The sequence below is a fragment of the Eubalaena glacialis genome, chromosome 1 (assembly GCF_028564815.1).
Source record: "Eubalaena glacialis isolate mEubGla1 chromosome 1, mEubGla1.1.hap2.+ XY, whole genome shotgun sequence".
Taxonomy (NCBI): Eukaryota; Metazoa; Chordata; class Mammalia; order Artiodactyla; family Balaenidae; genus Eubalaena; species Eubalaena glacialis.
Window position 1 is genome coordinate 221,198,809 of NC_083716.1, and position 11,273 is coordinate 221,210,081.

Consider the following 11,273-nt stretch of genomic DNA (forward strand, 5'->3'; position numbering starts at 1 on the left):
TGGGGACTACTCTTCGTTGCGGTACGCAGGCTTCTCATTGTGGTGGGTTCTCTTGTTGCGGAACACGGGCTCTAGGCACTGGGCTTCAGTAGTTGCAGCACTCGGGCTCAGTAGTTGCGGCCCACGGGCTTCAGTAGTTGTGGCTCACAGGCTTAGTTGCTCCACGGCATGTGGGATCTTCCTGGATCAGGGATTGAACCCATGTCCCCTGCATTGGCAGGCGGATTCTCAACCACTGCACCACCAGGGAAGTCCCCAACTTGAAGTCTTAATCAAGGTAAAGCTTGGGTTCCATTCACCCAGAAATTTTTTAAATTTCCTGAAAAATGTAACCTCTTTTCACGTTAAATCAAAAGAGACTAACAAGCAGTAGTCATTATCCTGAATGTAATCTGGTTCTCCCAGTGCTTTGCAATTTGTTGTCTGTTTAGTCTCAGAAGTAATTTTATCACCTATGTTCTTCCCAAACAAGAGAAAGGCAAAAGGATTAACAGTGCTTTTCCACGCTCATTGAAGATCGGACTTGTTAAGTACTTTGTGATCTCTCCTCTGAATCTGAAGTGCATTGATAGCAGCCAGCACTTGTAATATTTCACATTAGGTGTAGTTTATTTTTAGCCTCTGCTGGTCAGAGGGCTCAGAGGTCACACCCATAGGGCACACCCTGGAGCGTAAGTTGCCATTCATCTCACACCAGATTCTCTTGTGGTTGCTTTTTGCTTCATCCTGGCAGGAGTTCAAAGAAGGACGCAGAGCCAGCCACACAGCCCCACAGGTCCTCTTTAGCCACAGGGAACCTCCTCTGGAGCTGAAAGACACCGATGCCACCGTGGGCGACAACATCGGCTACATTACCTTCGGTGAGCGGGGCGGGTGGCTGCGTTTGCGCACCTTGGTGGGTTCATAACTGCAGTTGAAGTGGTTAAGGGGGGTGGGGGCAAAAGCAGGCATATCGATCGTTCCTGTTGCCGCTGCCATGACTGTAGGAGGCATGCCACGGGACACTAGTACAGGTCGAGTGCTATTTTTATACAGTAATCATTTTCCTTTTTTCCCTGTTTTTCCTAAATCCTAAGGAAAAAAGTGTAGCCTGTGAGTTAGGGCCATATAAGCATTGCTAAGCAGCTGGGTGGGAATACTGTGTCCTTTGGCGTTTCCTGGTTTTTTGCTTATTAGACCAGAGCGCCAGCCATGATTCACTTACTCCACTTTCCCCCTGAAAAAATTCACGTGCTCCCGTCTCACAGTTGCTTCAGCCGAGGGGGCTGGCTCATCGTTACAGCTGACGGTTTAGGATCGCAGCTTGTTCACCCACTGCCCCAGGTGCCACTAAAATGTCCCCCTTTCTGGAGTTTTCTTTAATTCACCTCAGTGCTGAAGGTGCACCAGTTTATCGAAGATGAGCGAGTTGATTTACCAGGCTTCGTTAAATCTAAGATACATTGTTTTTTCATGTTCCTCTCTGAGTTTGGCACACAGCTCACAATTCGCAGCCTGCCACAGTTTAATTTGGCAGCATCTCTCTTTATGGTACCTAAACTGATGGTAAACTTACAGTCGTTAGCATCTCAGGACCTCTGCAATGTAGTTATCTCCTGGCCTGGTGCTCTTTTCTCTCAGGGCAAGCTGACACAGGGGTCCCACCCTTGCTTATGAGGCATTCCTTTTCGTTTCAACAAACCTTTATACTCGAGGATTTTGCATATGGTGAGACCACTGAGTAGAGTGGGTACAGAAGGTAGAGAGGACTCCAAGGAGCCAGAAGGAGAGGTGTGCGGGTCGGCCCAGGCGCAGGGCTGAGTGCCTGCCTGCACAGGGCTCCCGGGGGTTGGCGGCAGGAGGGGCTTTTCTCAGCCCCCAGCCGAAGCAGCTCCTCCTGCGCATCCTCATCAAGGGCGCTCAGATCCTTCTCCCTTCCTGTTTGGTTTTCACCACAGACTACGTGACCCTCTGTGGATCTAGTTTCTCTGAAGACTTACTCTGCTTCAGCACCAAGGACCGAGGACAGGCAGGCTTTGTTCTCTAATCCTGATTGCCCCACAGTCCGCCCAGGTAGCCAGCAGTGTCATCCTCCAAAGGGGCTGCTGAGCTGCAGAGGCAGGAGCTCGTAGGTGTGTGGCAGACGGCGTAGATTTCACAGTGCACAGCCAGAGAATCCAGACCCGGAATGAATGCCCGGGCCGAGCCCTTTCCCTGAGGAGCTCTGGTTTTCGACCATGATCGCCTCCATTGGCACTCACTGGCAGGAAACCCTGACAAAGCCCAGGCATAATGAGATGAGTGGACGGTCCTTAAGGAGGGAGAGATGGAGCTGACTGTAGGCTGCTGGTCTTCCCGCCCTTTGGCATTGGTGTTACTAGACCCTGACGCCTTGCCTGTCCCCCCCTCCCCGCCCAGTGCTGTTCCCTCGCCACACCAACGCCAGTGCTCGAGACAACACCATCAACCTGATCCACACGTTCCGGGACTACCTGCACTACCACATCAAGTGCTCAAAGGTGAGTGAGAGCAGCCGCAGCGCCTCAGCGTCCTGCGCTCTGCGTCATTCTCTCCGCCAGGGCTGATGCCATAGAAAGTCGTCTCTGTAGTCCAGGCTGTTGCTGTGACCTCTTGTAGGTGGTTCTCGAGGCTTCAAGAAATCATGGCCTTTCTCCATCTCTCACTCACCCCTCCCCGTAGCAGAGAGGTGAATATATGCTTCCTTGCATGGCCCTGTGTCAACCCTAGGGTAGATGTTCCCAGACCTTCCTGATAATTTCTGCTAATTAGAGCAAAGCTGTCTTTCTAGAAGATGACTCTGCTTCAGTACCCATTGTGTTTGCCTCCAGGCCTATATTCACACACGTATGCGGGCAAAAACATCTGACTTCCTCAAGGTGCTGAACCGTGCACGCCCAGATGCTGAGAAAAAAGAAATGAAAACAATCACGTGAGTCTCACCGTCCTGCAGAAGGACCACCTTCCTCTCCTAAGCTCACCAAGAAGGAGGTAGTGGTGTCGGTGGCCCAGGTGTCTGGGCAGTAGCTGCATGTGAGGCAGACAGGGTTGGGCCTGTAGCTGCCCAGCAGACTAAAGATGGGACACACAGGTTTTCACTTCTCAGTGGGTTTCCTTGTTTCTACATCTTTATGAGCGAGGAGAGTGGCAGCTAGGATAAAACACAGAGGGACCTTTTTACTGACATCAGCTGTGTTCTCTTTGGGCCTGAGTTGAGGGGCCAGTCTTGTCCTTCTCAGGGTCTTCTTGGAGAAATGAAGTAATTTGCTTAAGGACATTTAGTTGAGTAAATAGGCCTGGAACCACCCCTGAGTGTTCTTTTTCCTGGTCCACTTCGCGGCAGGAATTTTACATGGAGAGGAAGTTACCTTTATCAGGGATGGAGATGATGAGAGCCCTAAATGGTGTGAAGCTCTGCATGCAGGAGGCCAGCATGGTCTGAGGCCTGGGGATTTGGGTCTGTGCCAGGTGCCAGATCTTGGGTCCCCCTCTGGTGAAGTTTAGGCAGTCCTGTTCTCCAGATAGGGTAATAAGTGCTGATCTGCTGTCTTTTGTGCCCACTGAATTAAAAATCTTGAGGTGAACTAAGCCTACCCACAACCCTCACAGCCAGTGCATTTGCCAACACCCCGTAATCTTGGGGGTAACCTTCAGTAGGTATGGTGTGCCTAGGGCTTCAGGCTCCTTCCCCTGGCCTCTTCTACCAAGCTAGTTTCTGCTGCCATTCAACAGGATGAGAGAGGTGTCTGACTCTTGGTTGCCTGCGCAGAGGGTTTTTAATCTCAGACATTTATACAGAACAAGTTCAGTCACCCCTGCCTTCTTTAGGCTTTAGAGGCTGCCTGTCTCTCGTTAGGAAATTGGTACCAAAGGCCTTTCTCTGTAATAGCTCCGCCCACTGCCCAGAGCCAGCGGAGTGTTCAGGCCACAGCTCAATCCTCTGCTTAGAGAGAGCTGTCCACGTGTCATGGCAGTATCATTCCTTCTACTGTGGCATAGCCACAGATGCCAGCTTCGTGGCATACCCTAAAATAGGCAGAACTCACAAGGTGGGGAGGCAGAAGGGTGTGTGCCCTGGGGCACGCACGCTCTCGCTGCCCTGCAGAACCTTGCCTCCGTCCTGGAGTTTACAGGTCCCCCTTTCCCTGCTTGCTTCTCTCACCCACACCACTTTGGTGACCTTGAGTGTGAGGCAGCCAATTTTGTGCCACTTTCAGGGCCCAGTGAAGAGACAGGCAGTTTAGTAGAGGCCAGGAGGTGAGCCAGCAGAAGGCAGCCTGACCTGGCCAGCCTGTCGCCCACCGAACAGGAAGGCTGGGCATCATGAGCTGCCTGTCCATTCAGGAGAAGGGCCCACCAGGCGGCCACCACCCAGTGTCTCCCTGCAGGGCTTCTCCCCTGCCCTGTTAACACAGCCAGCAGCAGTCTTGGGGGGGGTCATTGCAAAGCGAGTGCAGTGGACAGAGGGCAGGGACAATTCCCTGTCTTGATGGGGGACTGGGAAAAGATGAATCCTTGAAATGAGCAAATTGTCCATAAACCTCCTTCCTGGAACTTAGGAGGAGCAGCTTTGCCTTTTTCTGTCTTGTGACGTCTTTGGCAGAGGTGGGCCCCAGAAAGGAGAGGGGCGAGGTAAACAACTGCATCCACCCTGAAAACCAGATCGTGTTCCCAAGGATGGGCAGGAGAAGCCAGGACCCCTGCCCTGCTGTGTGAGGTTTCAGAACCCAGAGCAGCATGAAGGCGCGTGGCGGGTTAGAGAGAGGTGTCCACGTGTCATGGCAGTATCATTCCTTCTACTGTGGCATAGCCACAGATGCCAGCTTCGTGGCATACCCTAAAATAGGCGTGTTCTGCTATGATCAGAAGCCAACCATCAGCACCCCACAGAACTCTGCCTGAATTGAATACACGTGAGCTTTTTATTGGGGAATGGATAACAAAATATTTTAGTTTCATTTTGGGTTGGATGAGACGTTCAGGGCAGGAAAGTTTTAGCCCCTGTATTTTTGCCTCAGTTTCCCATAGTTCTCAGCTCTAGCTTCCAGGCTGCTTTACCAAATGCGCACCCCCTATCTTTGGGAACCAGCCTGTTCCCAAAGTTGGCTATTCTGGGGAAAAACTGGGTGGAACAGGACACCCCAGCTCAGGAACCTTAAGTCAGGCAAGTGTTCTGTGGCTGAGTGTAGTCAACACATGACAGCACGAAGCGCCTTTAACCGTGGAAGTTTGGAGGGTTGCTTCTTTGAACGTCCTGCCCCCATGGTGAAAGATTTAAGGAACTGCTGTCTGCTAGCCCGAAAAGGTATAAACTGTGTAGGAGAACCCTAAATTCTTTACTCGGAAGAGGGTTGAGCCCAGTCTGAAATGCAAATAAGTCTAGGCCACCCAGAAATTGTGGGCAGGTGATTCTCCTGTCTAACTTGGTACATTTACTGTCCTCGTGGGCTTATTAGCACAGGTATTACTTGGTACCCCGAGGTATTCAATAGGGAGGAAGAGCTGATGAGACATTTCTGTGAAAGTTGGACCTTAGCCCATGCCTGGAATTCCTACATACCTCTGCCTGAGGAACCTTACCACCTCGTGTTTGCTGTCTCTTCCGGGACCCCCTTCCTAGCCCAGAGCATGGGGTGGACGGAAAGGTGAACAGAAACCAGCCTTCACACTTACTCTCTGCTTTTGAAGGGGGAAGACGTTTTCATCCCGCTAACTCTTGGGAACAGGAAGAGGAAGCGACTGGCAGCTGAAGGCTGGAACACTTGCTACTGGATAATCGTAGCTTTTAATGTTGCACCTCTTCAGGTTCTTAAGGGATTCTCCGTTTTGGTTCCATTTTGTACACGTTTGGAAAATAATCTGCGAAAACGAGCTGTGCTTGCAAGGACTTCATGGTTCCCAAGAATTAAAAAAAAAGGAAAAAAAAGAATTCCACTTGATCAACTTAATTCCTTTTCTTAATCTTCCCTCCCTCACTCCCCTTCCCCTCCCCCTCTTTTCCAAGCTGTTTTGCTTTGCAGTATGTTACTGGTAATGAGTTGCAGGATAATGCAATCTTAACTTGTTTTCTCCTAAGTATTTGAGTTCAGAACTCCTGTATCTAAAGAAACACGGTTGGGGTCATTAATAAAGAAAATCTTTCTATCTTACACGAGAATTCACTGGGTTTCTGGACTGTGAGTCCAAACAAGAGAGGAGGAGGGATGAAGGGTGCACCAGTACTGCCCTTGAACCTGCAAACCTGCACTGGAAAAGCTTAGGTTCGGGAGCCCCCCCCCCCGCCCCAGCCTCCCTGTAGAGGAGAGAATGGCTCACTGGTAAGCTCTTAGTTGGCATTTCTGAGTAAACTTAAACATGCTCACTGTAAAGCTTGGTTACTAAGTCTGTCCAGCTGTGGCCAAGAAGCTCGCAGGACAGTGACAGGCACTTTATAATGTGTTTTCTGGTGAAGTCTTTTATCTTGAATAATGTATAACGTTTCCCCAAATGTGTTTCATGGTGTGTGTGGTTCTGCAGGTCATTGTGGGTCTGATGCAAACAACTGGGCACAGTTTCTTTGTCGCACAAGAGCCCAATAGCCTGGCACTCCACAAAACTCACTGTGGGAGATGCTTACCTAATAAACAGGACAGAGCCTAGCGAGGTAGCCTGCTGTCCCCACTGATCCCTAAAATACAATTGGTTCAGAAAGTTTGCTTGGTAAAGAAAAGAACTTTAGGGGCACCTGAAATGGTCTAAGGGTGACCCTAATGGTTTCTACCTTCTTGCTTCCCCTTTTAACTTGTCTCCATCAAGTTCAGTGTGTTTCAAACTGTTAATGAATTGCGAAATGTCCTGACTTTTTTATTTCCTAAACTATTGTGAGATAATTGTACATGCACTGCAGTTGTAAGAAATAGTACAAAAATTCTGTAGTAGAATATCACAGCCAGGAAGTTGACATTGACACAGTCCCAGCCTTGCTCAGATTTCACCAGTTTTGCATACACTCATTTGTGTGTGTGTGTGTGTGTTGTGTTTTCCGTGCATTTTTTTTCACGTGTGACTTCATCAACGTTTTTAAAAAATAGAATAGTATATATATACTAATCAGAATGCATCACTCCTATTAAGGGTAAGTACTGATTTTGAAATACATTTTAATTATAGACATGTTGACTAGATTGTAAAAATGTCTTTTTACTGTGGGTCATGGTCAGATTTAAAAGCAACAGGTCATTTAGTCATCCTGGCTTCGTTTTACTCAGGATCAGTTACATTCCCATCCCCTCAACAAATATGTGCCCTGGAGAGTGCTGTCCCCTTGGTGGGGCTGACCATGACTTTCAGTGGAGAGAGTTCACCGCATCGAGTCTTCCCAGTGTTTTCCTGGGATGTGGCGCCTCATCACCTACTTCTGGTGGATGGAAAACTGAGCTAAATTAGATCTGTTGAGAGACGGTGACATAGATGTGTTCTGCACCCCAGGAGCTATTGAAGGGGTTTGCAAGGGTAATTTTGGCCAGAAGTTGTTTTTGCTGTCCTGCTGACTTTAGAACATAACTCCTTAGTAAGTTGGAACTCACTGTATTTTGCCAATAATGGGGATCAGATTTCTGAAAAGTGCTGTAAATGGCAAAACCAAAGTTGCTTAGAAAATATGGAGTTAGGAGAAAAGGAGGCATTAAATATTTTTTAATAAACCCTAAGGAATTGTCTTAATTCCAAGACTTTGTCAGCATAAAAACCCATGCTGGTGAAAACCCCTCTCCAGACTTGCTCCTTTGTCTTCATCTATTTCCAGGGCACACTTAACTCTTTCTCAAGGACCCTCCGTCCCCTTTGTGGACAAAGGCGAACTGTAACTTCAGCCAAAGCCCATAGAATTGTAGGAGGAGGGAGGTCTCAAGCTGAGGGTCAGCATGCTGAGAGGATGTGGGCGTCGAAAAACGGGATCTAGTCTCAATTGCTGCTGATTTGCTGCCTTACCCTAAAGGTCCATACCTGGGAGGTATAGATGAGCTGGGATATAAGCTGGAGAGGTGGAAACAGTGTTTGAGACAGACCTGGGTTTGAATCCATGTTCCACCACTTAATAGCTATGTGACTGGGTAAATTTCTTAATCTGAGTCCCAATGGCCTCATCTTTGGTTGGACATGACACCACCTATTTCACAGGGCTCTTAAAAGGAATAGAGAACAGAAAATAAGTGCCTATCACATTGTAGGCATTTATAATGCCTATAATTATCATTGATAACACCGTCTAATAAATCTTAGTTACATTCTTGTACTCTTAAGAGGATCAGAGTGGCAGGACTGCTGAGAAGCCAAGTCCAGCATAAACCAAGGTCATTCTGCCTTGGGGTTTTTCAGGTCCTCACCAAAAACGGTGATATTTTTCACTGTTTGGTGGCCCTCAAACTGCAGCGTGGGGTGAGAAGGGTGTTGGTGGGAATCTCGAAGTCTGGATAAAGTGCGACCTGGGCAAGCTAAGAACCAGGAGCTTGATGGAAAAGCAAATAAGACTGTAACAGGAAGTGGAGGTGTGGAACCGGAGGACATGAAGTTGAAGCCAGGAAGAGGAAGTAATGCCAGCTGCTGCGTCAGCCCTTCAACCCAGAGCTGATACTTGACAGTTACCATTTCAGTTCCCTTCAGTCTCATTCGAAATAGGCCTGATGGACCCTCGTCCCAGCAGCTACAGAGGCCTAAGACCAAAGCCTGGGTCGGCTCGGGGGGCTGTTTTGATTTCAAGCAATGCTGCCCCCTTCTGGGGATTGCTGAAAGCACTGCAATTTGTGTGACTCCGAGGGAGACTTGAAGAATCTGTCGTTTAGGCCTGACAGGAAGGACCGGAGTTTCCTCTGCCCATATAGCTGACTTTAAAGTCTTCCTGAAGCCAGGATCCTGGCCAGACTTGGTCACAGGACTGTCCCCAGAGCCCTTCAGAGGCTCCCAAGGGCCCCTCTGCTGTAGCCTATGGGGAGCCACCCAGTGCCCCTTTGCCTCTGTTCACCCAGGCGGTGAGTACCCCCAGCCCTCACCACCCAGTGCCAGACACCCAGGGTCGACAGACAAACTTCCAAGAGAATGGGGTGCACGAAGGAGACCCAGGTGGATCTCCTGCCACAGTCCAGATTGGGCACCGTGATACAGGCTCTACCTGAGAGGAGAACGGGGACTGAGGTGGGGAACTCTAGGGCCCACAGATCCGCTGGATGGAGCATCTGAAAACTGCCTGCACCAGAGCCCTCCTGTGGGTGAAGGAGAGAAGGCTGGGGATAAGTCAGTCCCAGGGACTGATGGAACAGAGAGGAACTAGATGATCCAATAAGGAGGAAACAGGGCTGAGCTGAGGACAGAACCCAGGCTCCCCGGCTCCGGCTCCCAAACTTTTCTTTACACGTCATCCCACACACACTGTTTAGACAGAGTAGCGAAGAAGAAACACAGACATCCTGGATCCTGCAGGGAGGAGGCCAGGGCTGGGAACAGAAGGAGGTCTGTTTATTCCTGGCAATCCAATATCGGAGGGGGCCCACTCCCACTTCTGTCAAGGCCCCAGGCTGAACTCTCCCAGAGCCTCTGACTTCTGCACCACCAGATACCATGGGGCTGAGAGCCGTCCACTGGAACGCAGCATCCTCCCACGCACCAGCTCCCTTGAGGCTGGGTTTGAGGCTGGGTGCTTTCCTCTTCCCAGTTTTTGTCCCAACAGAGGTCCTTCTCTCCAGGACTCCTGACTGCTGTGCAGGGTTGGCAGAGCTAGACCTCTCAGGCCTCTAGCCCTTCAGGCCCAGGTCTACCCGAGAGAGCACAGAAGACCCCTTGCTCCGTCTACAAGGAGGTTTTTCCTAATGTCTAAACTCCAGCTTTCTTGCTGCAGTTTTAGCCTGTTCCCTCCCATTTCAGGCCTCAAGAGAGTATAACTGCTTCTCTCCCTCACCCCAAAGCCTCACTTGACACAAGCTGGAAATTGGGACTTCCTAGCCTTGAACTTGCCTTTCCTCTCACTCTACCTAGTTTCTTGTGTTTCCCTGTGGAGTGAAAGTGTCATTCCCCTCTTGCTTTTCACAGGCTCTCTATCAGCCTTTCTCAATGGAATTCTCAGAGGGGACAGGTGGCTGGAGGGAAGGGACGTGCAGAGAAGGCCAGAAATCCCTTTCATTGAGTGCTTCTGTGCCGAGCACTGACCCAAGTCCTTATCACACATTTTCTTTTTTTTTTTTTTTTGGCTGCACCACGCAGCATGCAGGATCCCAACGGCGAGGGATCCAACCTGTGCCCCCTGCAGTGGAAGCGCAGAGTCTTAACCACTAGACTGCCAAAGTCCCCCACACATTTTCTCATATAGTCTCACAATAGGTGAATACAATATGAGCCCCATTTTGCAGATGAGGAAATTAAGGTAAGAGAACTTTAATAATTTACTCAAGTTTACACAGCCAAAAAGATAGGATCCAAAAAGGATTCTGAGATTTAAACCCAGGCTTTCGGATTCCAGCACTGGCTCATGCCTCTTAGTCATCATGGAGGAGGGAAGAAGGGAATCACTTGTTGAGAACCCTCCCCCGTTAGGTGTCAGGTATTGGGATGTATGCAGTTACGTGTTATCCCATGGTATTCCCCACAACAACACTGACAGGTGGTTTTCCTTGTTTCCATTTTACAGGTGAGAAAATTGAGGCCCAGAGGTAGCTTGCCCCAAGCCACACCCCCAGAGCTATTTGTGCCTCATAGCCCAGAACTTGACTCACAAAGTAGTTGAGAAAAGTGTGGAATGACCCCAGATTCTGGAAGGCAAGCCTGGCTTTATAAGCTGAAATTCCCTACCAGGTGATAGGAAGGGTGGGCAGTGAAGATTCTCATATTCCAAACATCCCCCCACCACCACCACCACCATCAGACACACACCACTATGCGGACTGGCAGAATTACAGACGTGAACGCGCTGTCGGCTGGCCACTCCAGGGGTTTAAGGCTCATAAAATGTAAATATATGAGCTGGGAAGTGGGGAAGGTAGACTAAATCATCATTGTTCACTAGCTGGAATGCATTTCTCAGATTAGCTAAGCAGTAGCAGGCCAGAGGGCTCCAAGCTGGGTGACCTGCCTTCTTGGTGGCAAGCTATGGCCAGTGGCTGGAGAGGGGGCCACTGGTACAGGAGGGTAAGGAGGGGGCACTGGAGAAAAGGGAGGAAGGCCTCCCAGTACTGCAGCTCAGGGTGTGCCAGGTCCCACCCCCCAGAGGCGGGGCCAGGCTGATCCCCGCCAGCCTCAGCTCCATCCCTCCA

The 11,273-nt window shown here is 49.8% G+C and overlaps 1 protein-coding gene across 1 annotated transcript in view; it reads left to right on the plus strand.

The window, feature by feature from the left end:
- ARPC2 (actin related protein 2/3 complex subunit 2) overlaps positions 1-6,146 on the plus strand; it is a 29,638-nt gene extending 23,492 nt beyond the window's left edge. The window contains exons 8-11 of the mRNA XM_061187296.1: positions 734-860; positions 2,398-2,498; positions 2,829-2,929; positions 5,686-6,146. Of these exons, the coding sequence (XP_061043279.1) occupies positions 734-860; positions 2,398-2,498; positions 2,829-2,929; positions 5,686-5,710 (354 nt within the window). The 3' untranslated portion in view covers positions 5,711-6,146. The remainder of the gene's footprint in view (positions 1-733; positions 861-2,397; positions 2,499-2,828; positions 2,930-5,685) is intronic.
- Positions 6,147-11,273: the final 5,127 nt, after the last annotated feature.